This window comes from Micropterus salmoides, unplaced genomic scaffold (assembly GCF_014851395.1).
Source record: "Micropterus salmoides isolate LMB-PRFRI ecotype aquatic unplaced genomic scaffold, ASM1485139v1 Ms_hic_scaffold_2, whole genome shotgun sequence".
Taxonomy (NCBI): Eukaryota; Metazoa; Chordata; class Actinopteri; order Centrarchiformes; family Centrarchidae; genus Micropterus; species Micropterus salmoides.
In genome coordinates, this window is record NW_024041150.1 from 30,278,672 (window position 1) to 30,306,055 (window position 27,384).

Sequence of the window (27,384 nt, forward strand, 5' to 3'; positions counted from 1 at the left end):
TGAATGCAGGATTGGGGCACGAGACAGACGAGCTGCCGTCACCCCGTCATCCTGAGACACGACAGAGCCACAGAGAGGGCAGCCATATCGCTGACCCTCTTGGCCAATGTCAGAGCCACAAGTAAGGCAACCTTGGCCAAAAGAAACCTCAGGTCCACCGTCCTTAAGGCTCAAAAGGGGCTTGGGTTAGTGCGCGTAAGACCAGCACCAAATCCCACTCCGCACCCCTTTCAGGAAATGCTTCACTAGGGGGTGAGCAAAGAGAGTCCTGTCACCAAAACCCCTGTCCATGAGCAGCTGGAGGAACGAAAGTACCCCCAGCTGTGGACAGGCCACCGGTTCCCACCCTTGGTTCAAACACCAGCATTGGACCAATGACCACTTGGAGGAGTAAGAGGACTGAGTAGAGGCTCTTGACCCCTGGATGGTGCAAATCACCTCACGGGAGAGACCAAACACTCCAGGTTCCACCTCTCAGCGGCCAGACCCACAGGGGGCATCCCCCCCGCCAGCAACCACTGGAGGCACCAGAATCACCAGCAAGGCTGAGAACTGTAGGCGATCAGGCACCGTCTCTGTCTCACCAGGTCAAAACGCAGGTGGATGAACCACCACTGCAACCTCCTCATGTGCAGGAGGCCCAGGGGGACCACCAGGACGGAGCAGCTCCACCAGAACATCCACCTTCTCCTGAGAGAGCTGCGCTCTCCAGAGTGAGGAGTCCAGTACTACACCAAGGTAGGTGAGCTGCTGGGAGGGAAGAGGAGCGCTCTTCTTCTTCTTCTTAGAGGGAGGATCACGGGTATGCGTAGTGGGCACGCGCGAGTCAATCTGACGGCAAGGCATGGCCACCGGGGGAGGGGAGCTAATACTCGCTCCCCCGGGGCCAGGCTACCCCCGGCACCCTGGGCATGCAACACTGGGCTGGTGGAGCTGGAGGTCGGGGAACGACATAGGGAGCTGAGCCCATAGCAGCCTCAGGCCGACCGTGGCGCTGGCAGTCTTTCTTACAGTGACGTTGATCCTGTGAACGCGCCGGGGAGTGGGGAGGACGTGAAGCCCATGCTGTGGGTGGGTGTAGATAACTTTTCTCAGTGCCGCGCAGCTGCGCGTAGGGGTAAACCCAATAGCAATAGCCTTAGAGGGCAACGCCTATACGAAATAGAACTGTTGTTCACACGCTGACTGTGGTGTGGGTTACAGGCTACATAGCTGGTAAAAAAATAATATGATTTTGAAATATGTAGATAAGAAATGCAAGCCAGGTAGTACAGTAAATCAGTAATAAAGCATCCTATGGCACTTCATTTCCTAGAGAGAGAATTCAGCTAGCTTACAAATGTTGTAGCCCTAAATTAATGGTTAGAAACAGCAACAGCAAAACTGCTAATATGATAGTTAGTTGCTCATCCCTGGCTGACGTGTTCAGGCTCAAACCACAGTTGAGTAAAGACTGAGGTATGAGTGAGGAACCTGTTCAAGCTGTGACCTGTGACCAGGTTTACAGGAAGTGGTAGTTTTCCATATTTAGCTTGAAGGCAACGGCGTCGCCAGGTCATTTTTCTGGGTCTTTAGCCCCGAATGTAACTCAACAACAGCAACAAAATATTTCCATGTTAATTTGCGATAATCCTCATGACTCAGCCTCTCTCTAAGGTCTTCAAAGAGCGGAGGCTACTCGCAATAATTGATACATTTTATTTGAAGTTCACCTATGTGACCACCCCACTAGCGTTAGTCAGACTGCCTGCATAGAGAGAGCACTAGAGTGAGGGAGAGAGAGAGCGCGCATTGCTCACAGCTTCAGGGCTTGTCCGCGACTTCTGAATTGCAAAATTGTAATCAAACATAAATGTTGTCGGTCAGTGCCAAGTCAATGTGTTAACACACAGGCAAATACTGTGTAAGCTTTGGGCTTCAGCCTCTTCTTTTTTTCAGTTGCAAAGTAATTTTGTGTGCATAGATTGGTGTAAGCACATATAAGATTCTTGTAAATTTCATATTCACACAAATTGTTAGTTTTTTCTATATAAATAATAAATAAATGAATAAACCATTCATTCAACACAAACGGTTAACAGTCGCCGCACAGTAATGAGAAAATATCACACCTGTCACAAATCTGTAATCTGTAAATCTGGACGTCCCAGAACACAGAGAGGCTGCTTTCCTATCAGAAACCCACAGCACCTGGAGCACAGTGGACAATGCCTATACGTGCTAGCTGTTAAAACTAAACAAAACTGTCATCACAAACAAATCAGTAATTTATTTACATTTATTAATCAAAGCATTCACAATAATCACTCAAAAGGCCTAACCTTTTGCCATTTCACAGCAGAAAAGCCCAGTTGCTTAGCTGTGTGGCTCACAGTAGGCCTAATAATATGCCAAAATATTTAGACACCAAAAAACATTAAACCCCTTGCCAGCACACAGTTCATCTACTGGTAAATGTGGGCCTTTGTAGATTTAAATAATATAAGATAATTGAACTTATGTCTATCTTCTTGTGTATGAAAACAGACAAATGTACATATTTATTGATGGATATTGTTTTCTTTCAGGGTCAAACAGAAGACAGTCGTCTTCACTCATGGTGACCAGCTCCGTGAAGGATGGAAAATTGAGGATTTTGTCTGCAAGAATAAATTTATGAATGATCTTGTGAAGAAGTGCGGAGGCCGGTGCCACATCGTTGACAATAAATACTGGAATAAAATCCCAAAAGATAAATACAGGAGCAACCGGTTCCAGCTACTTAACACAATAGACAAGATGGTGATGGAAAACAACGGAAGCTGCTACACCAATGAGATGCTACAAGCAGTGGAGAAAAAAATACAAGAGGAGGAGGAGCAGATTAGATGCTTATCAAAAAACAAGAGAGAGACCAGAGAGCAGGGTAAGGTCACCATGTTTAATAGGCTTTTGATCCAAGTGGCAGGTGCCACAAAAGGTGCATTATTTGGAGCTTTTATTGGTGTAGTATTGAGTGGGGTGGTCATTTCTTCAATGCCATTAAGCGCACTGGCATTTGCTTTAGTTGGAGCGGTGATAAAAGGTTTTAGAGAATATATTAAAGCTGAAGGAGAAGACACACAACAGGAAGCAGCAAGTGGGGCAGCAATGGCTGACAAGAACGAAGCTCAGTCTGTCTTAGATGAAGCAAAAAATGTTTCGGACTGACTGATCAGCCAGAGTACTTCAAAAGATTTTAACAGCATTCATAGAGTAGATCTCCAGTTTTTTATAAACCCACTGGATAATGTTGGTTGTATTCCTGTCTTTTGTTGAAATATGTGTCATTACCATGCCTTATTGCACTAATAAACATATTTAAAAACAAATTAAAAAAGAAACATTGGTCTCTGTTTCCTTTGGCAAAAAACAGCTAACCAGAAAATTTAGAGCATTAAAAGTTTTCCTGCATTCTGGAGACATTTTCTGCTCCAATTTACGGTGAAAATGTATTTATTATATGAGGGAAAACTATATTGCATTGCATGTTTTCTTATTGTGCAAATCGACCTTCTCAAAGCATTTTCATTTGTTGTTAACATTTCTTTGTGCAAGCTGTTTTTAGGAACGTTTTAAACAAATGCTCTCAAAAAGTTATGTGGACAAAATGTGCTTCAGCACCCCAAAAAATGGTCTGAAATCACCCCTGCATTTATTTAGGTTAATGTATCATATGAGGCACACAGGCACTCAGCAAGCACACAAGGTGGACTGTGGTATGTGATTGTGTTGTGGCTTTCATAATACCGTTCCTATAATATTATAATATATCATAATGTTACCTCTTTAAAAGGAGCACCATGCAGATTAGAGAGTAGACATTCTGAATGTCATGTTTTAGTGAATAGTGAAATATTTTTGGACTCAATATCTAAATTATAGAGAACAAGTTCCTTTCAAGTAAGAATAAAACAATATATTATTATTAACATATTAATTAACATATATTAACAATATATGGATGTTGCCAGGAAGTGGGAGCTTTACTTAGTTTGACAGAGATATGTGGATTTACAGTCTCCTCCAAAAGTATTTGAACAGTAAGGCAAATTCCTTTGTTTTTGTTGTTCACTGAAGAAATGTGGGTTTAAGATCAAAAGATGAGTTCATGAGACAAGAGTTCAGAATTTCAGCTCTCATTTCGTGGTATTCACATCTAGAAGCGTTAAACAACTCAGGACATACCACCCTTTGTTTGAACCCACCCATTTTTCAAGTGAGGTTCAAACCTACAAAGACTGCATTTCCTGTTAAAGAGGATAAACCAACATGAAGACCAGAGAGCTGTCTGTGGGAGAAAAGCAAGCCATTGTCAAGCTGAGAAAAGAAGGAAAATCGACAAGAGCCAGTGGACAAACATTGGCCATAGCAAGCACAACAAGTTGGAACGTCCTGAAACAGAAAGAATCTACTGGTGTACTGAGCAACAGACGTCCAACAGGTCGGTCAAGGAAAACAGTAGTTGATGACAGAAATATCGTGAGAGCTATGAAGAAACCCCCCAAAACATCAGTAAGTGACATCACCAACGACTTCCACAGTGCAGGGGTGAAGGTATCACAATCTACTGTTGGAAGAAGACTCAGAGAGCAGAAATATAGAGGCCACACCACAAGATGCAAACCACTCATCAGCAGGAAGAATCAGAAGGCCAGATGGAAATTTGCAAAGAAGAACAGAGACGAGCCGCAAAAGTTCTGCAACACAATCTTATGGACTGATGAGACCAAGATTAATCTCTACAAAGTGATGGTGATGCTGTGGTCATGCTGTGATGCTTATGATCCGAAGCATACGAGCTCATCTGTGAAGCATGGTGCAGGTAATGTCATGGCTTGTGCGTGCATGGCTGCCTCTGGAACAGGCTCATTAATATTTATTGATGATGTAACTGATGATGGTAGCAGCAGAATGAATTCAGAAGTGGACAGAAACATTTTGTCTGCCAATTTACGGAGAAATGCATTGAAACTAATGGGGAGGAATTTTTTCACGCAGCAGGACAATGACCCAAAGCACACTGCCAACAAAACAAAGGACTTCATCAGGGGGGAAATTGGAAGGTTTTTGACTGGCCAAGTCAATCACCTGACCTTAACCCAACAGAGCTGCATTTCACCTCCTTAAGAGGAAACTGAAGGGAGAAACACCCCGAAACAAACTGAAAGAAGCTGCGGTAAAAGCCTGGAATAGCATCAAATAAAGAATGCAACAGTTTGGTGATGTCGATGAGTCGCAGGCTTGAGGCAGTTATTGCAAGTAAGAGTTATGCCACCAAATATTAAATGTTATTTACTTTAAGATTATTTGTTCCAATACTTTTGCTCACCTAAGAGTGCTGTGGTCTAATACAAACAGTAATATCTCCTAAGTTGTTTAACACATCTAGATGTGAGTACCAGGAAATAAAAGCTGAAATTTTGAACTTTTGTCTCATGAACTCATCTTTTGATCTAAAACCCAAATGTCTTCAGTGAACAACAAAAACAAAGCAATTTGCCTTGCTGTTCCAATACTTTTGGAGGGGACTGTAAGTACTAAAAGTAAAAGTACTCATTACGCAGAATGACCAGTTTCACAAAAATGTTAAGGTCATTGGGTTATAGTGATTTATGCATTAATGAGTAAACATTACTTTAATTCAATTCAACCTTTATTTAAGATTTTCTGATTTCTCATTTAAAATGATTTTGTTTATTTTATCTGTACTTGAAGGGAAATATTATCTGCACATTGGAGTCAAAAGCATAGGGCAAAAGATATATCACTATTCACTAAAACGTTGTCTAAAGAATAAGAGGTAACCTTAACTCACAGTCAACATTGGCAGTACAGAAAAAAAGTGCATTTTCACCACCCATTTTATTTAGCTACTGAATACAGGGTGAGAATAAGAAACAGAGGCATGCTGCAGTTGTCTTTTTAACTGTATTTTAAAAGCCCGAAGGAGATGGGGAGACTGTCAGTGCACTCGCCCACACAGCACCACCACAGCCAAGTAGAGGATGAAGCAGATGCAGTACACGGTCTTGTACCACTTGAGTGACCACAGGGTCGCTGACCAGGATGAAGATTATCAACAGGCTTGTTTGTCTATAGGATAATTAAAGCCTAATGCTTTGAGTAAATAAATAACAAAACAAATGTCAAAAGATAAGAAACTGCAACAAAATTGCTAATTGTATTAATGAGCTGCTCATCCCTGCCTGACATGTTTAGGCTCAAACCAAAGTTGTGTGAACACCGAGGTATATGTGAGGAACCTCTGTTGGCTGGTCAAGCTCTGACCTGTGACCAGGGAAGGTTTACAGGAAGTGGCAGTTTGCAGTCTTCAGCTTGAAGGAGTTTGAAAGTCCCTCTGTCTAAAACAGAACAGTTTGGTACTGGGGCCCTCTGGTGTCTAAAGTGTGATGGGTTTTAGTTCAAGTCAAGTCAATTTTATTTATATATCTCAAAATCACACATCACAGATTGTAGAGCTTTATAGTCAGTACAATATATGACAACCTCTAGCCCACTGAAATAGATATAACCTTTATTAATCAGGTAATCTCATCGAGATCAAGATCTCAACATAGCCAGACACAACACGAGCACATGCAGCATCAGAGACAATCACAGACGTCAGTGAAATTCAAAGACAGTTAAGTTTTAAAATTCTCAGTCAGTATTTTTTTTGTCAGAAATTTAACTAAATGTTTCTGCAAAGACACTGAAGCTGTTACATTCTTTATTTCTGTTCTTCATCGCTTAATGTGTCTCCCTCCTTCATCTCTTTTTTCTTCTCAGGTAGTGTCAGCAAAGTACTCAGATCTTGTACTGAAATATAGCAATACCACAGTGTAGAAATACTCTGCCTCCAAGACTTTTATACCACTATTAGATTGTTCATTTTGGGCTTTTAGTGATTTAGAAATTTGATAAATACCCAGTCAGAGCATGAATGCTAATGACTTTGGTGTTCCCCTGACATTGGGCCACCAGCAGATCAAAGTTTTCACTTATTCTGTTAAAAAATATGCTCAATGATTTGGCACAAAATCTGTCCAGACTGAAATATTCCAACAAATGTTAAATGGATTTCCATGAAATACAGACATTCACGGTTCCCAGACGATGAAGGTGACTGATCACCTGACTATCTAGCGCTGTCATCAGACCAAATTTTTAATTTGTCCAATACTTTGGTTTATGACCAGATACTTTCATAACTAATGTCATCCAACCAATGATGTCAGCCTCAATTGTACTTTTTGTTTTATGCTAATAACAAATGCTAACATACCGAACTAAGATGATAACATGTGAAACATTAACATCTTATTCTTGTTTCACTCTTTACAGTAATCTTTGACAAACATATTTGGCTTCCTCTGTTATGAAATAGATGTAATTATTCCAATGCACCATTCATAAATCAATTACCTTACCAATGAAAAACAGAAATGGAGAAATATAATTTTTTCATGTTTCAATTCATTCTTTGTTCTTATAAGCTTGGTCTGCATTGTGATCTACAAAGACCTGTTTTTTGGTAGAACAGCAGAAGGCCTGTCTAACAAGATTATGTATGTGTAAGTTATATTTTCTGGTTAGCTTTCATAATTCTAAGAAGCGTATTACAAATGAATAAACACAATCAGCTCAAAGTTTAAAGATAGTTTAGACCATTTTCTCCTGCTTCTTCAAGAGTCACGTATCATTAAAGGCTTTAACTCTGTTTTAACTTTGGAAGTAATATTCCCTCCACGACATCATTTGCTTCATCTTTCATGACAGCACCTGCTGCCCTCTTTGCTGCTTCCAGTGATGTGTCTGCTCCCTCAGCTGCATGATATCCTGTAACACCTCCGCTCAACACTTCCAATACAACAGACGCCCCTCTAAGGGCTGCTGTTCCTCCTGCTGCTGCTGCTCCAAATACTTTCCTACGCCGGGACATCCTTGCCCACATGTTCCATGATGATGTTGGGAGGAGGATACATTGGAAAGGGATCACTGAGAAAAAAATATCTATGCCAGATGGCATAAACATGGATTGACGTTGCTCCTGTGTAAGTAATTGTAATATATATTTAAAACACAATTCTTAGGCAGTGTTCAAACTGGCAATAGCACTACTCTGAAAAACACAACCATGCTTATTAATTTGATTAAGATCACTGCATCGACGCAGACGACTGGAAGTCAACGCAGGGGGTTTTAGAAAACATTGCTGGGTCTGTTGGCTAAAACATTTGCCACGCAACACAACATCATCTGGCAAAGCACTGAGTTGGCCAAGATATGTGCAAATACACATTTCTGGTAGACTCTGGAATTTGACATTATGATTGTTGTTGTCATGCAAGATAAAATACTTTTTGGCGTAACAACTTTCCAGAGTTGTTATATCCTTTCTCATAATATTATAAACAGTTACACAGTGTTTTGAAATCTAATAAGCCTTAAAACACATGGATCTTTCACTCCAACCAGCCTTGCTGGGTGATATTTCATGGTCTAATCGGCACATGAACCTTGTTTGTTTAATGACTACAAAAGCTGAAGTGTAAAAATGATTGTTGTCCACGGGAACAGTGCTACCTTTCTCTGCTGGTTCCAAGTCATAGCCACATTATAGTTCGTTCGTTACAATTTGTTTTTTGTCTAGATTAAACACAACTGTGAATAAAATATAAAACGTTGATTACGATCTTTAGAGGTACAGTGAAGTGGGTTTTATTACATGTGGACAGAGCCAGGCTGTTTCCACCGTCTTATTTACCGCCCACCGGCATTGAGCCATGTCCTGTCCTTCTCTGCCTGTGATTGGCTAATCTTAACCTCAACCATCCTAACCAACGGAGGCAACGAGTACTAGCCCATACAAATACAAAACTAGTCTAGTCATCAGACCACTATTGAACGATTACATACAGACGTCTAATAGACGTTGAAAATCGGTCAAGGCTAAAACAGGGCTGAATTTGGGCTGTCAGTGAAAGTTTGGTAGACATCTAGCCATATCCCAAAACTAGTCTAGTCATCCATTAGACCACCATTGAACGGCTACATATAGATGTGTATTAGATGGTGAAAATGGGTCTATATATCTACCTCTAATAGACAAAAGAATAGTGGCTAAAGGATTTTTTTTACTTAAACATAACAGGTTCTCATAAATGGTAATTTAGTAATGGTAACAAATTAAATATAAAGATTTTATTAAGAAAAAGGATTACAACGTAGACAACTTAAGATAATACAACATGATGAAAATATAAAGGAATTCTTGCTAAAATATTATAAATACAAAACAGTTCATATATATATATGAAACAATTTTAACAACATTCGGTAATAAAAACATAGATAATAATAAAATAAATCTTCATCTAAGCTGCAACTTGATGCAAGAAGAACATCAGATGGGTCTCGGTTGGCGCCAATCTCTCGGGTAAATGGGATCCATAACTGTGGAATATGTAAGAATATGAATATAAGTAAACATTATAATTTGACCATGTTGACTGTTTTCCCATAAGACATGACTACTATCATCAAATGATTTTAAATGAAAACATACAGTATATTTCTAATTATTATTCTAATGAAGGTTAAAAAAAATCATTTATAAAGTTTTTTTCTTTTTAATTTAAAAGTATTTATTACTGACCCATTTATCTCTATGGAAAATATGAAGATACTTGAACAGGACACGTTTTAGCCATGTTGCATTAGAACAACCAAATAGAGAAAGTTGCTTTTATTCTTTTGAATGAATGTAAGTGTTCTGTTCTGAATATTTATTGTTGTCTTTGCTGAGTGTATGCTGGAGAATTTGCAATAAATATTTAGTGTCAAAAGTTAAAAACTCATAGTTTCATATCATAATGATCTAACAATAGTGAGTAAAATATGCGTGGCTTTCATTACAAATTATAATAGGTAAGGTTGTACATGTTTTATGTTCACCCCCTCTGAATTCAGATAATAGAGTTTGTAAGGGCACAAGGAAACCCGTGGGTATCATTGAGTAACGTTAAGTTAACGTAAATCATGCGTAAGAAATGAAATAAAAAATCACTTTGTAATCACTGTAGACCTTGCTTAAATGATGGAATATCATACACATTGCAAGTTATTTTGGCAAAAAACGGCATGTAACCACTTGTAAAGTTATTGTGGCTTGAAGTGGGTTACTCATAGCCGGACTAAATCAGGTCTATAGTAAACCTAGACGGTGAAATGACGGCTATTGCTTGCTGGGGAGCCCTTATCAGCTAAACAGATCAGCTAAACAGATGAGTAAAACACCATCCTGGAATGCACACCAGTGTTTCCCATATGGTCATTTATTTGTGGCAGCCCGCCACAATATCAACGCTGACCGCCACAGATTGATTTTTCGTTTTTTTTACTAGGCCTATTTTAAATCTATTTGATTGCAGAGCGCCATAGCGCATTTGCGCAGTACTTTCTCTCGCGCGTCCCTCTCTCTTTCTCACTCACTCGTCCTTCTCTCTCTCGCTCGCTCTCTCTCCCTCTCGAATACCGCTGCACAAATCAGTCCAACACAATGCTGTCAATGTCGGAGACCCAGAAAAAAGTTATTAGCAAGCATGTAAGGAGTCTAGCTAATAAGGAGAGCTAACGTTAAGTTAATGTTGAAAACACCTGGGTGGGTTTTTGAGGCTAGCACGCTGTACATAGCTGGTAGTCAATATCGACTGCACGCGCAGGTCAGATATAACGATAGCTCTGTTGGGGGTTAACATTAGTTTAGCTTTGAGAATTACAAATGTCTGTTAGCCAACAACAGGCCAGCTAGCTTAATGTTATCAACTACAGTTTACTGGGCGTCTTGTTTAATAACGTTAAATCCAGTGATGCTGAAATGGAAGACGTCTCTTCTAGCATCGCTCGCATTGTATCTTTTACCTTTCGTTGTTCATTTGGTTTTAATGCGAATTATTTCAAAACACAACTCCTTTAACAAAATTAGTCGCGGAGGCCCAAAGTTAATGAGTTACCGGAGTGAACACGAGGGACAGCCATAGTGACTGCAGACGGCAATGTCAGTGAGAGGAAGCGGGGCTGAGTCACTGTAGCACTGTGCGTGTGTGTGGTCTTAACTGTTGTCAGGGAGATATGCAATTTTTAACAAATTCTTATCATTTTCGCCGGTTAGTTGATTGTTCTTTTGCACTCGCAAAAAACCTGGTTTAACGCTAACCATATGTTATGTTGCTCTTTTTTAAGCACCAGACATAATGTTAAATAAGGAGACAAATTAAAGTGGGGGAGAGATCACAGTGCAGTTTGTCTTTCATTCAACTAATGATAAGTGGCACATATTTTAAAACGGTCAAAATTACTTTTATTGACTTTCTCGTGAAAAGGTTGAAGTCAAACTTTGCATTACATGCACACCTAACCTGCTAACAGACACACAGCACAATCATTGTCCAATCAAAACTACAAAAAGACATCATAAAGTCACAGCAAACCCAGCGCAACGACATTAAATAACGTTAACAAGTTTTCTTGCCGGGTTTGACTCCCGGGGCTGAGTCAGCTAATAAGACCGCTAGCTGCAGGGCTACCAAAGCTAACCTGCTAATGTTAACTTTATGCGGGGGAGCGCCGTCATTCTCTGCTGGGTCCCCCTGCCCTTGTCTGAGAACCTCCAAAGTAACAGCAGAGAAAATCTAAAAATATTTTCTCCATAAAACATGATCCAGTTTCATCAAAATCAGTGAAGTTGTGTTTGTTTTGTCCAGTAACATTAACATTAAGCAGTGAGGCATGTCTACTGATATAACATTAGGCCAGGATGAGTCATCTTTTGTTTTATTTTTTACATAATGTTAACTGAAGTATTCCAGGAAATTACAAACTCTAAATAAACGATACGATAAAAATTGCTTCAAAACAATGTTTTCATTTCGTTCCCCAATATTAGTGCATTTGTGACATATAGATCGCAATTAAACATCAATTTTGGTTAACTTGTTATCTGATGCTAACAGTTAACTAGCTAACGTTAGCTAAAATGAGCTAGCTTGTCTGAACCACAGTTATTTATATAGCCATATAGCATTATATATTTACTTTTTCAGAATATATTAAAGCTATCATAGCTTTTTTAATATATAATATATTAATATATAGACCTTTGTGGCTAACTTGCAGTATTACCGCCTTACCTGCTAATGCTGAAGTCCTCTGTCACGTAAGACCTGTTGCCTTGACACCGCGCTCCATCTTGAATGCATACTCCTTGCTGCTCACCTCTTCAGAAACTTTCGGCGCTTTGTCTCGCCCCTTTTTATAGAAGCCTGTATACAGGCTAATTACATGTGGCTTACCTTTGCCAGTCTCTGCCTGTACTGTTACTATTAATAGTCTCTTAGAATCTTTAGAGCTTTCTGCCCTGCACTTTTGACAACCATCTCTAGGTGATCCTGGGCCCATAACCATAACAGTATGATTGTTCGATTCTGGCGTGCACGCCCAGTGCTAATCTATGAATAATGATGGAGTAATAAAACATGGTGGGGCATCAGCGCTCGTGGTGGAACTCTCCCTCTGGACATGTCACATGTCAATCTCAGCACATCTTATTGGTTGTTGGCATTGCTCATCATAAAAGACCTGTGTTAACACATTGAGAGCACATTTGTTTCTATTATGTCAACATTCCCATTTACAGTCTCTTGAAAGTCAGTATTCTTCAACTCCTCAACATTAATGACCCGAAGACCACAAGACCACAATGTAGGTTACCAAGTGCAAAACAGACATAGGCTCCTACTCTGGAAATGCCCCTTTCATGTCTAAATTTTGAGACTGGGGAGAAACTATATTCTGTTACAGTACAAAAAAAGACGTAATCAGATTACAGGTAGGGCCTACATTTTGTAATATCGGGGATTACTCATAAGGTTTCCATGAAACAGAAAACGCAGTGCAATTTGCCTCTGTATATGTTTTTAATAAACGGTCTATGTGTATGTGTTTCTGTTAAAACACAAAGCTAGGGAGGGACATGCTGCAGGTGCTGATTGGCGTTTACAGTCACCAGTAGTGCCGAATGTGTGTTTACGCCAGGTTTACGCTCCCACCCTGTCATGAAGACTCTGTGTGGACCAGTTCCAGCTCTCAATGAGTAAACACGGCACCTGGACCGGGACGGAGCACAGCCTCCGAGACCAGCAGAGGCCAGTTTGACCACTGTGAATACAGACAGTAGAGGTTGTTCTAGCTGTATTTGGCTTTTGGCACCCCGGGGCTAAATAAACTAATAAATAACAATAGAACCACTAGCAGCACGGCTAACCGCCCGAGCTAACCAGCCACAGATACAGGCAGACAGGCTACAGTTGGCGGTTTACCAAAAATCAGAGCTATCTATCAAGAAGCTCTGTGTAAATCAGCCCAGTACTGGATTCCCTGTTGGTCTTTGAGGCTGTGTTTTCCGTCCTATTCATGCCGTGTTCACGGGGATGCTGCTGAGCGAGGTGTCACCCCTCAATCATTCCCTGCTGCCCGCCCAAATGGCCTGAAAACTTCCAGTGCTTGAGTAAAGGTGTAACAAACACTCCCCCGGTACTCTGAGCTCTCAGTACAGGCAGAGCTAATCTGACCAGTGGTTGCACAGCTAACTGAGCTATTAACAGCAGTTAGCTGTTAACTAACTTCAGCCACAAGTAAAGCCATCTGTCCATCAGGAAACTCTGTGAATCACAGAGACATCAGAGAGAACACTAGAATATATAATATTTCTCTTTCATATTTGATCCAGTTTCACCAAAATCAGTGAAAAAATGTGTTTTTGTCCAGTAATCAGATCATCAAACACTATACTTCAGCAGCATTATATTGAGAAATCTTTTCAGTAAGTGCAGAATGAGTCATCAACATTTTAAAATTCTTTTCTAAATTGCTCTTAAATATCATCAAGAATACCTACAAAACATATTTTTTTTGTCATTGATGTGCCAGATACTGCCATAATGATGACATCAAATAAAACACATTTAAACATGCATTTTGATTTCATGGTGATGGAAGCTGTTGTATATTTCTCTAGAAATACACTAGTAATAACAAGTAATTAGTAATTATACATTATAATGTAATTTATATTATTACATTTTTAAAGTAATCCTCCCAACCCTTTTGTTTAAAGTCCTACACCTGCAAGGAGGTTTATTTCAGTGGATCAAGCCTATAAGCCTCTTTCTTGACTATATCCCACTGTTTCAGATACTTTACAAAGAGGGCGCCATGCCCTAGTCTGGAATCCTCCTGGGGTCCTTTAGAGACAGAAAGACTCTTTAAAGCTGCTCCTCTCTGTTCTCACATTGCTTTGATTCTTGTTTTTATTTTAACCCCCATGACATGATGTTATGTTGGCATACTGCTGTCTTTTGTTTCTCTTTGATTGTCTGTCTGATCCCTTGAAAAACTAGAATAAAAAACTAGTGTGTTAACTTCATTGTAGTTTAGCATCATTGCAAGCTGACTTTGTTTATGTCACACCATCATAAAATAAAATGCACATTTAGATAGTTCACATTATACTACACAAGAAAGGAAAAAGTCTTTTTTTTCTCTCCAGAAATTCAGCTACATTTTTCTGTAAAGCCACTTAAGCTCTTATATTCTTTTTTTCTGTTCTTCATCACTCAATGTGTCTCCCTCTGTCATCTACTTTCTTCTCATGTAATAATGATAATAATAATAATAATAATAAAAATAATCTTTATTTGTAGAGCACGTTTCAAAAACAAGTTACAAATTGCTTTAACAAGTGTAAAGACAATAATACCCAAGAGACAATAATACAAAAACAATACAAGATAAAAGCATGAAAACATTGAAAAGACTAAAATACACGTTTAAGATAAATATAAAATTAGTAAAATAGAATAAAATAAAAGGGATAAAATAAAGTCAAATAAGATCGGGAAAGGCTCTCCTATAAAAGTATGTTTTAAGAAGGGACTTAAAAGAGTTCACTGACTCAGCCGACCTGATTTCCTCGGGCAGGTTGTTCCAGAGCCTCGGGGCCCTGACAGCAAACGCTCTGTCCCCAGTGCTGGGGCGGACAGGGACACGGACAGGAGATCGCGGAGCGGCTGGCTGCGCTTCTTTTACAGCAAAAAATTACTATATTCAGGCGGGGGAGTGTCAAGTCAGCTCAAGTCCAAGTGAAGTCACGAGTCATTGGTGTTGAAGTCAAAGTCGAGTTGCAAGTCTTCTTTGATTTTGTCAAGTCAAGTCTAAAGTCATAATTTTTGTGACTCAAGTCTGACTCAAGTCCAAGTCATGTGACTTGAGTCCACACCTCTGGACAGAGGTGTGCAATCCTGTAATGGGATACTAAGATGTTGTCTGTGACAAAATAAAGAACACAATGGTTAATCGGATCCGCTGTCAAATCGTACCTTGGACCAGGAGGCAATGCCTCTTTGGCATGTCTGACTTTGAGGTTGCTGTAGAATAAGAATTAATTGCCTATGTAATGTCTCTAAAACAGCGGTGCAGTCTCTCGACTCCACAGAAATCATAGAATGAATAGTCCTTGTAAGGTGCCATAACTCAGTATAATGTCTGGTTATTGGGTTATCCTGAATAGATTGGATGCAGTAGACGACACGGATGAAAAAGTCCTAAACATCATTCATCACAAATGGCTAAATGGAAAACACTGTGGAGTAGGTCCAGGTTGCAGCTCTGTTACAATGAAACCGCTTCCGGGCGCACTGAAATTAGTTTACACACACTCTATACACAGACACACACATGCACACAGACACGTAGCCTGTGTCCCACTGTGTTTGAAGGTGGGAAAGGGTTAGAGCGTGGAACCTTTCACTGTGTATGTGCCCGTTTTCAGTGTCTGTGCACACATTGTTGGTGCTTGTGTGTCTGTATGTATTTGTGTGGATTCACCCTAAATGGCCTCTTATAGGATGCTGCATAGCCATGGTAAAAGTAAATCTGCAAACACAGGGGGAGGAAACGCTCAGCTCTTGTACTTTGTGTAGCAAAACCACTGTGTAGATATACTCAGATACAGGTAAAAATAATTAATCCAATACCATGTCTGCTGCACAAATTATAAAAGCAGTCCTTTTTAAATAATTTGACTGTTAAGTAACTAAAGATATAATATATAATAAAAGTAATGTGGTGAAATACAATATTTTCCTCTGAACTGTAGTGGAGTAGAAGTATAAAGTGGCATAAAATGGAAATACTCAATCACAGTACAAATATCTGAATATTGTTACTCTCCCCCACTGGCTCAAAGGATGGTAAAGTTAGTCTTTCCCAATACACCATTCATAAAGCTATAACCTTACCAAGTAAAAACTTTTTATTATGTGTTAATTAATTCATGAATTGCTCATATTAGCGATACATTGTAATCTATAAAGAACCACAGCTATTCTTTTCCAATTATTTATTTATTACCAGTATTCTGTTCGTTTCACAAACAAGGAACAAAATAACTAGAGAGACACACAAATGTAAGTCTATAGCATAGAGATACTGAGCAGCAGTATTTACAGGTATGAGAATCTGTAAGTCATATACATAGACACATGCCCACAGAGATGCATACAACACTTACAACTATTATTGCTACAGCATAAGAAGGCCTGTACATACATTAAGTTATATTTTCTGGTTAGCTTACACAATTGCAAAAAGCGCATTACATGTGAATAAATACAATCATCTCAATGGTTAAAGTTTCTCCCCCTTGTTCAGGAGTCACGGTTCATGACAGGTTTTAACACTGTTTTGACTTTGGACTGCCCATTATAGCATCTAACCTTAATTGTGCTCTATTCTTGACAGAAACTACTGCCCTCTTTGCTGTGTACTTGATATGCTCGAACACCTCCCATCACTGCTCCTGAAACCAATCCCAATACACCCAGTGGCATACCCAAAAAAGCTCCTAACAACGCACCTGTTCCAATACCTACATATTTGGCCAAAACCTCCCTGACTGTTTTATTCTCAGCCAGCTTTCTGATCTCTTCCTCTGACATGTTTTCTGATTCCAGTCTAATCTGCTTCTCCTCCTGTTGTATTTGTTCCTCCACTGCTTGTAGCATCTCATTGGTGTAGCAGTTTCCATTGTTTTCCATCACTATCTTTTCTATTGTGTTAAGTAGCTCCTCCACCTGGAACCGGTTGCTCCTGTATTCATCCTTTGGGTTTTCGTTCCAGTAGTTATTATCAATGACGTGGCAACGGCCTCCGCACTTCTTCACCAGCTCACTCATGTACTCATTCTTCTGGACATGATCCTCAATTTTCTGTCCTTTACGGAGCTGGTCACCATGAGTAAAGAGAACTATTGCATATTTGAAAGCTTCTTCAGAAAAGTATTCGATTATTTTGTTGATGACAGCCTGCTCATGCTCTGTGACTTTCTCTAATTTAAGCAAAATGAGAAAAGCATGAGGACCAGGAGCGGACTTTACGATACAGCGCACTATCTCAGACTTCAGCTCCTCCTCAGATCTATCAGTGTCAAAGAAACCAGGAGTGTCGATCAAAGTGATGCTTCTTCCATTGACAGATCTGGTCTCTGCTTGACATTTTCTTGTTCCAGAATTGAAAGAATCATCGATCTCGAACTGTTCCTCTCCAAATATGGTGTTAGCCAGGCTGCTTTTTCCAACTCCAGTTTTTCCCAAGATGACAATTCTTCTGTTTGACCCTGAAAGAAAATCAGTAATTTACACTGTACATTTGTGTTTTGTTTTCTTAGATAAAGATACATAAAAACTCAATTACAAAAAAATCTCATTGATCAAAAATCATAATGAAAAAATAAGCTGTTAGTAGGCTACTCAGAAAATATCTACATTAGCATAATACACAAATTAATAATTGTATCAATACATTAAAAAGCCCACATGTGTTTTAATGATCAAAAGCACCTCAAATTATTTACACAGTAAATATTTATACAGTAGCCTATCAATCGCTGTTCAACAATAAGCTATTTATTGTGGTAAAGTCCACTGAGGATCATTTTGTGAACAGCTTTGAATAAGGATAGGGTTCAAGGTACGAGGGAACCAGTGGGGGCTGAGATCCCACGGAAGAAGTAAAATCATGCATCTGTGGGGGTCAGTAATTTGTTACTATTTTATAACCATTATTTTGAATAAAAAGAATGTATTTGTCAATTGAATTAGTATTATTTACATCAACAAGACAAACAGGCTAAAATAAACATGTTTTCCAAATGAACTATGCTGCGCACCGTATGACTGTCATCATGACAGGATGGCTGCACTTCTCCAGCAGGCAATCACTATTGTGCACAGAAGGCTACAAAATTGATCTAACACAAGATTAGACCACGAACATGTTGTAGTCTGCTGTATCAGACTCTGCATTGCTGCTTGTTTGTTTTAGTCGTATTGGTGTTATCATGCATCCTCCAGTTAGTATAGGGAAACATATGATACTATGCTTCCTATGAGCTGGCGTAGTGTAAAATAATTACACTTTTATGATACCATAAAGGGCGGAATTGCGGTCTCTCCTTTAACGATTTGTCGTTGTTGGCATATTTCAGGCTATTGAAATTTAAACTCTGTTGCTATGCCGCAGACATCTGGGTCAAGTAATGGGCTGCTGTGTGTGTCCGTGTGTGTGTGTGTGTGTGTGTGAAAGTGTTGAACAATATAATGAGCAATGAAGTCATTGTTTCTCTCTCTGGGCATATTATTTATTTATTTATCTCCGCCTGTACCGTTATATTAGAGACCGCCACAAAGTGCAGACTATAACATGTTCTTTTGGCCCTGATCGCTTAATGGATTCAGTTAGTATTTGCCATCCTGTATGAGTCCAATTTGATGCTTATATTCACCTAAATGTTGATTAAATGTGTATCTAAAACAATGACATTATTTTGTTAGTTAGTTCCTGTTTTATTTAGTCCTTCCTCATGTGTCTTGGGTTATTTTACTTCCTGCCTTTTGTTTCCCTGCTAATAAGTAGACATTAACAGGATAATAACCTGATAATAATATTTAAAATAATATAGGTTGGCATTTTCACATGTTAGAGGCTACTATAGTTAATACCTATAAAATCACATACATTTTTTGCAAAGTCAAAATAGTTAATTACCATATAATTCCTTTTGTTTTCAGGTAATACTGTAAAAAGGACGTGTTTAATACGGTGACTAACTGGAAACACTGTTATAGTTTCTGTATAATAACCATGAATCTGGGTTACAATATGCTAAACTGTCTGTTTCCATTTAAGTTCATGGTGCAGAGGGGTGGAGCTCAGCTCTGGCAGCGGGCGGGCGTGTGAGTGAGACGAGCACGAGCTTGACTGTTTCACGGCATTGCGTCCCGCTTGTGGCTGTCACCTCCCTTTTCGATTGCCTCATGAAAATAGCTTACTCACTTCCCGTCTGGTTACTGATTGTTGATTAGGCCTACAATAGTTAGTCTACAGTTTGTTTCAAATATTATTGCAAGGCTAATTTAGCAAAATAGGCCCATGTGATTCCCGAATATACGTTATTGTTAGGTTACATTAAAATATCCCTTCAGTGAGCAGTGTTGGCAAAGTGAAAGAAGTAACCTTAACTCACCGTCCATGTTGTTATAAGAGAGATCAGTGAGGAGGAAAATCCGCTGCTCTGATGCAGGATTTCTTCTAATTTCACTTTCACTTTGTTTGAAATGTGGGGGCGGTGCTTTAAGGTCTGGGTATCTCTGGATAATCCGTAATTAGTTTGTAATTCTAAAACGAAAATACTGATCTGTTTTTTGTTTCAAAACGAAAAATCAAATAACCATTTTTGGTGTCAGAATCAAAAAAGGAAAAACCAATTAAAATTAACTTCAGTCAATTCGTTTTTCGTTATAAACCAAAAACGGAAGTCATGTGGTCTATTCCTTTTATGGAAGGCATAGTAACCCGTAAAACCTTCAAAATAAATTTAGCCCATGTGACGTGTAATTAGAAAGGTGATTTTAGACTAAAACTAAACTAAAATAACGTTTTTTTAGTAAAACTAAAGTAGCACTGGGTGTGAAAAAAACACTTTAGCTAACTGAAATAAAAACAATAACTAATAAAATAATAACTGTTTGGCAGTTTCCTAACATCTTTATAGGCCTTCTTGCTATGTGGAAGCTCAACCAGCAGAGGTCGCTGTGCCCCTTTCTGTGAAATAGTCCTTCTGTGGCACCAACAGGCAATAAGATTTTGACCTTTTGACTTGCGTTTATATCAAAGAAAGGGCTGCATTGCTACCAGAGGAAGCTAATCAGTTTGAAGGGTGTGCAGAACGTCACCTGCCTTCCAGCTTTTCTTTCTATGCTGCTATAGCTGCTAAAAACTCTCAGCTTCCACCATCTACTGTTATGAGTCAAAACAAAACTCTTCCAAAACAAATCTGTTGAGTTGTATAATTTTTATTTTCCTTTGCATTTTTCTCCAATCTAATATACTTATTATGTTAGTTAAGTAGATTAAATATTTTTAATGCAGCCTGTAGTTCTCATTAGTTATGTAGGCCTACTTATGTGTGAAACCTGGTGAACATTAAAGGAAAAACTTGAGTATTGGGGAGAAATCTGCTGTTATCTTGGCCATCCTATCTGTTTCCTGGAGGCTGAGTGTAATATGCGATGGTAACTGGATCGAGTTAATGTTCCTGATTGTTTGTTGCAATTTGTTTTCAAAAGTATGTACAGCACTGTCAGTGTGATTCTATCTTTATCCTTGCAACATTAAGTGTGAGGGATGTGTGTGGACAGATTGATTCAGTGCTGCGTGTTGCTTGTTTTGTGAGACATGCTTGATATGTTAAAAGGAAGAGAACTCAGTCCTGCTCTGAGTTTGATGATTTGTATCAGATGTGAGAAAATGTCACTAGAAGTTGCTGTCGGTATTCTGTGATGTGACAGAGGGAATATCAGAAGGTTTTTCTTCTGAGGTGTTTGTGAATGACCACATAAAGCTTGGTGTTCATCTGACTGATGACCCCTCAGATTGTTAACTGGCAGTAAAGGCTGCTCTGGAGAAGATTGAACAATGTACTCAGACTTTCTCATCTGTTTAGGGGAGTTTGGCCCCAGTCCCCTTTAGTAAAAAGACAAACAAAAAAACTACTGTGTTTGTGTATTTATAGCTAGCTGCTTAATAACTCTGATAAAACTAAATATTAACCGATGGTTCGAGTTTGATAACAAGGCTAGCTGTTTAAATGTAAGCTTGTATATGAGTGAATTAGTTAGCCTGTGTGGTTATCCATTTTCTTGTTGTGATGGGTAGGCTTTCGGCCTAGTAATGCCACAATCTAGTTTCACCCTCTCGTGTACCGCCACCCTGCCTCTCCAGTAGCGGGCACACACCTGGAGACAATTACCTCATTAAGAGTTGATGTTCAGGGAGCGCTCAGGATCTCTCTTGATGCTTTGTATTGTAGTGGGGTCAAGGAGCAGGTTAGGTTTTTCGATGGTGTGCCATCAAACTTTTGTGAACACTTTAATTTGTTTTTATTACAGGCATTTTAAGCCACCTGTCGCTGAGACCCTGTAGACTACATGGCCTGTTCTGCTAGAGTTCACTGCAGAGATGGCCGTGAAGGTTGATACACTGAGTTGCCTTAAACGTCTGCTCCTTGAATGAGGTGGAGTCAGAGCTGGGTGGATGATTTACTGCATTAGTTGAGGGTTATATAACCACTGCTGTTTTGCCTGCCTGATCAACTACTGATTTTGTGTCCTGATTTTAAATGGGAATTCTTTTTATGAGACTCTGTTACAAGTGAACAGGCCCTGTGAATGTTTTTGCTAGGTTCTGCTAAGGGTGGGGCAATTTACTTGTTTTATGGCTGTGACTTCCCTCAGCCCTTTTCCCTCTTTTTTTGAGTGTTCTGCCAGACTGACAGGGTGGTGGAGGACTGTGGGAGCCTGTCTTCCCTTCACTGCTGTGTGTGTGTGTGTGGACCTTTTAACTGAGCCTTATTGTGTGGTGTTTCATGTGGGTGACTTGTCTTTAGGTGGTGCAGCACACCTGTGGGTGGTGGTGTCAGGACATTCTGGTGGCAATTGTGCTTTTGTAAAAGTTTGCTTTTATCCTTTAGCATCTCTGCAGCATGGGCCTTAACATCCTGTTGGTTTAGTATTATTAAAACTGCCCAAAACCTGATCTTTAAATTTTGATGTTTCATAAATCACCTTTCCAGTTGAAACGAATGTGTCTCTTGTAAAGAAATGCTCTGTTTAAAAATAAGTTAATAATAATAAAATCCCATGGGTTAAAATGAGATTATATCATGGATCTGTTCCAAGCTTGGTTATTTACTTGTAGCGCTACGCTAACCTTTCTAAGGAGGACAGTAGTCCAAAAATGTTCAAGTAGCACAGAATTAATTTATAATTATGTATTATATACATAATATGCCGGAGCTCCTTCTCCTTGTGTGCAATGACAGTTTTATGATGTGAAAACCAGTAAAGACTATTGGATCTGAACACTTGACATAGGCCTACAAATGTTGATTTTTAACTAAATCTACATCTGTCCACTGCAGAGGCTCTAACCACAGCCTGGAGGAGGAACTAGTATAAATGACTGTTATATAATAACCACAACATTATAGCAATATTTGCAGTAGGTTTTAGTCTTCACTAACCAACTGTGCTTGTAAATCATTTAAGGGCGTTTGGTGTCCGAACAATAATGCTGCGATGATGTGTTGAGGAAGAAATCCGCTTGACATGTTCTTGATCATAAAAGTTTATTACATCAAGGAGTTCAGCATCAATTACAAGCTCTGCAGCAGCTTGGAGAGTGACCCAGCCCGATGGCCACTGTCTCTCTGTACATCAAACATAGCTTATATAGGACATGTTTAGGTATCTGGTACCAGAGAAGGGTACAGTACTATTCTGAGGTAACATAACACAGGGTCAGAGGTCAAATTCTATAGAAGGGTTCACTCCCTACATAACCATCAATCACTACTCCCTCCTTAAGAGGTCACTGACCACCTGTCCAGCTGCTAGAGTCAAATGCACATATGTTACACACCACAGGCGTATGCGAGTGAAAGAGCACTGCAGAGCCCTGCTTCACTTTACTGTTGCCTACTGTATATGATATGAATGTGTATTAAAATACAGAAGTTGACATCATCCTTATTTACAAAAACAGTGCCACAATTACAAGGTGTGTTTACCGTAAATCATGATAGAAATATCTGAAAGTGCCAACAGGACCCTTTTATGGTGCTGGAGGAAGGAGTGGTGTTCTGCTTTGTCCTGACAGTCCAGCATTAATTTGAAGAGAGTGATGGGGCCAGACTTGATACGATCATCAGTCCTCAAACCTGCACAGGCTCACATCCTCCAGGTATTGGGGAAAATCTGGGAGGTCCTGAGATGAGTACCAGGGAGAAAAACTAAATGACTCAACTTCACTTTTATTTGACTTTACACAAGTATGAACAGTACAGAGCACTGCCTTTTCCTGATGGTTCATCAAACAGAATTAAACCCAAAAAACATTAAAAGATCTGAAAGCCTGAGAGCTAGAGATAATTTTTGACTCTCAGTAATGCGCACCAGGTTTCACGCATAACTTATAAGAACTACAGGCTGCATTAAAATTATTTACTCTACTTAACTAACATAAGTATTTTACACTGCCAAAAACTGCAAAGGAAAATAAAAAGTTTACAACTCCACAGATTTGTTTTGGAAGAGTTTTGTTTTAACGCATAACAGTAGATGGTGGAAGCTGAGAGTTTTTAGCAGCTATAGCACCATAGAAAGAAGCTGAAGGCAGGTGACGTTCTGCACACCCTTCAAACTCAGTGATCAGCTTCCTCTGGTCGCAGTGCAGCCTTTTCTTTGATATAAACACAAGTCAAAAGGTCAAAACCTTGTTGCCTGTTAGCGCCACAGAAGGGGGCAGAGTGACCTCTGTTGGTTGAGCTCCCACATAGCAAGAAGGCCTATAAATATGTTAGGAAACTACAACATGAATTAAATAATATGAACTTAATACATACTCTCTTACAAATGTTTAATTCTCCCTAACAGCCAGAGTTATTTTATTATTATTTTTATTTCAGTTAATTAAAGTGTTTTTTTCACACCCAGATTTTGTTTAGTTTTATAACCTAGTAAAAACGTTATTTTAGTTCAGTTTTAGTCTATAATCACTTTCTAACTACATGGTACATGGGCTACTTTTATTTTGAAGGTTTTACCACTTGCTTTAGCTTCCATAAAAGGAATAGACGACGCGACTTTCGTTTTCGGTTTATAACGAAAAAGAATTGACTGAAGTTCAGAGACTCTCTTCATTCTTTGTTCAAAGAGAAATAACGATACAATGAATCGCCAAAAACTAAAAACGGGCCGTTTTTAATTGGTTTTTCGTTTTTTGATTCTGACACCAAAAACGGTTATTTGGTTTTTCATTTTGACACAAAAAACAGATAGACAGTATTTTCGTTTTTGTATTACAAAGGATTTACGGATTATCCAGAGAGACCCAGACCCATCTACTGGTCACTTTTAATATGAACACATCTTGGTAGGGGTTTTATTAAAGGTTCAGTGTGTAAGATCTAGTGGCATCTATTGGTGAGGGTTGTGAATTGCAATATTCTATCCAGCCTACCACTGCCCCCTAACTTTCATAGAGGGTAAGACAACTACTGTGTCTGACACTGCACAAAAGATGTCTCTTCTCAGACAGCAGAGAGTGGCCAGTCAAGAAATTAGGTTTCTCAAGGTAGATTTATAAAGTAATTATATTTACTTAATTATTCAGTAAAACTGGCGACTTTGCCACTGACAGATGTGACATGGAAATGTAAGCCAAGAATGTGAAACACTGTCACTGTCTCTGCACCACAGGCCATTATAAACCAGATATTAAATAAAGTTTATATAAACATTGACAAGGGAAACACATTAATTCTCTCTGTGATTATGGACCCTCGCCAAAACTGCCCAGCACAATAATATCTGGCACCACTGCCATATCATGGTGCTTTAACAGCGGCAATAAATATAAATAAATCAATACTTTGATAGCTTTGCTTAAAAAAAGATCTGTTATGACATCAACAGTTACTCACATGAACTTCCTCTTTAGTGGTTTTGCCTACAAAATAAAAGCTTGTTTATTGCAATCTTCTATTGCACTAAGAGAGTCTGTAGCCTTCTTGACACAGCTCTGAAAGAGCCGTCAGAAAACGTGATTCCCCTAAATGTCCTCTGCCTGGATGGACACACCATTCAGGGTGCCTATTGTACATCGGGCCTAGGACTACAGCATTTCATAATAATTAAAAGTATTATTTTACAGTAACTTGTTGTAAATAAGTTTCCCTGTAATATCCCAATGAATACCTGTAAAAACTACAGTATCCTTGGATTTTACAGCATTTAACTCTTATTTTAAGTAAAATCTTGCAATCTAAAACCTGCTGTTATATCACAACAAGGTCTGTAATATCACAGCAACACAGTGAAAGAAATTAAGGATTTCACATCATTAAACAGTATTATTACAGTGAAATATTGTATTGAAATATGCCCTTGGAAGTCACATGACATAACCGAACTGTTGTGAACTGAAGGCTCTGTCTTGTCCCTCTTCTATTCCGGGCTGAATGGAGAAGGTGAGCAGCATGCATGTTTGCAGCACTTACACCCATGTTTTCATTTTAATATGATAATAATATTTACTTACAAACAAACGTTTATCGCATGACACAGTTCACATTTTGTTAGCAAGTGCCCGGAATTGTTGAAAGTTCTCTCACAGCATTTGCTAATAGTAGTAATGTTAGTAATGAGGAGAGTTTCGCTACAATTTTTCATGTCACTATCCCCATTTAGACAAATCTGGTGTTTGTAAAGTTTATAAAACCAATGATGACAAACATTACTATTTATGTGTGCACATTTCTGTAATTAGTCAAGGTTATCATAGATTAGCAGGGCTAACTGTTAGCTGTTTAACTTTAATAACTTAGTGATTCAAACGGTGATTCACCGTCAAAAAAGATAGTGATTCAAACTTAGTGATTCAAACAACACAAAATCACTCTCCAGAACTTTCTCATTCACGGTTCCATGCTGGTGGAATGATCTTTCCACCCTCATCCGGAACGCAGAATCCCTGACAGCTTTCAAAAGACAACTGAAGACTGAGTACTTAACATAAAAAAAAATCCCCTTCCTTCTGCTTTAAATCCTTCCTTTTCTGGTTTTTGCTACTCTGAGCAATGCCTGAACTTTGTATTTTGAGCACATCTTGCGTTGTTCTTGCCTCTTCACGATGACTCGCTTACTTTAGTCCTCAATTGTAAGTTGCTTTGGATAAAAGCGTCTGGTAAATGACTAAACGTAAATGTAAACGGTCCATGAAAAAATATTTTTCCAGCGGATATCCTAGTTACAACATGACTGAGCTAACTGGAGTAAGTTAGTCTCATGTCGTGTTCGACAACGGGAGGGTTTTAACACTAGAGTTCCCACTTGTCCTGATATGAATGAATAATAATTGTAAAAGTTGTAAATGCACTTTACATTGAGTGAGCAATCTCAAAGTGCTACAGAAAAAAAACACTATAGATATACCACTATAATTTTTGACATATGGCTAAAATTAAATGAAAATCAATGATCATAATCTGCATTCAAACTGACATTCTTATTGTTGGTTGCCTTTGTGTAATTTCACCTTTTTCTTTTCTTTTTCAAAGGTATTTTATAAAGATGACATTTAATCTTGTAATTCACATTATAGTACAGGCTTCCAACTCAATGATTGTCTTGAGGTCTAAAATGCTGACAAACGAGGTACCTGAGGCTAGCCTGTTGAGACCATCCTGATCTCGCGAACTCATTCAATTTCGGTCTGCAGATCAGTCTGGTTTTCTACACATGTTATGCTGACAAATACCCGCCGGTCCAATCACAGCTATTTATTTTGTTTTTTGGGTAGGCTATGTGATTTCGAAACGTCTATTGCGAAATGCGAATGTATTGAATGAAGTAGATGAAATTTTCTTTAAAAGCAGAACAAAATGCTCTCAGGCCCTTAATTGAAAAGGATGTGTTTGTCATTCACTTTCAACAGGTTTTGGTTTTAATTTACTGGCCAATTGCGTGAAGATGCATTTCAGTGGCGGCGCACGTTGATATGGCCTCTCATAGTAGAAAATCAACCACTTTGCCTCAGGCAAACCTAACCTGAGGCACCTTGGCTAAAAATGGCTAAAAGAAATTATGGTGAGAGTAAGATCTAACAAGTTTGGATTATAAATCTATT

General features: G+C 39.0%; 2 protein-coding genes and 1 pseudogene across 2 annotated transcripts in view; 1 reads left to right on the forward strand and 2 right to left on the reverse strand.

Moving 5' to 3' along the window:
* Positions 1-27,384, forward strand: part of LOC119912835 — a 101,775-nt pseudogene that overhangs the window by 51,751 nt on the left and 22,640 nt on the right.
* LOC119912836 (GTPase IMAP family member 7-like) lies at positions 16,466-19,758 on the reverse strand. Its single transcript, XM_038732059.1, has 2 exons — positions 19,664-19,758; positions 16,466-17,755 (listed from the first exon to the last, which is right to left on the reverse strand). Exons 1-2 carry the CDS (start codon positions 19,668-19,670, stop codon positions 16,869-16,871), a joined length of 894 nt encoding a protein of 297 aa, XP_038587987.1. The 5' UTR covers positions 19,671-19,758; the 3' UTR covers positions 16,466-16,868.
* The window catches only part of LOC119912832 (GTPase IMAP family member 7-like), a 63,101-nt gene continuing 58,685 nt past the window's right edge, over positions 22,969-27,384 (reverse strand). Inside the window, exon 3 of the mRNA XM_038732054.1 lies at positions 22,969-23,463. Coding sequence (XP_038587982.1) covers positions 23,411-23,463 — 53 coding nt within the window. The 3' untranslated portion in view covers positions 22,969-23,410. The remainder of the gene's footprint in view (positions 23,464-27,384) is intronic.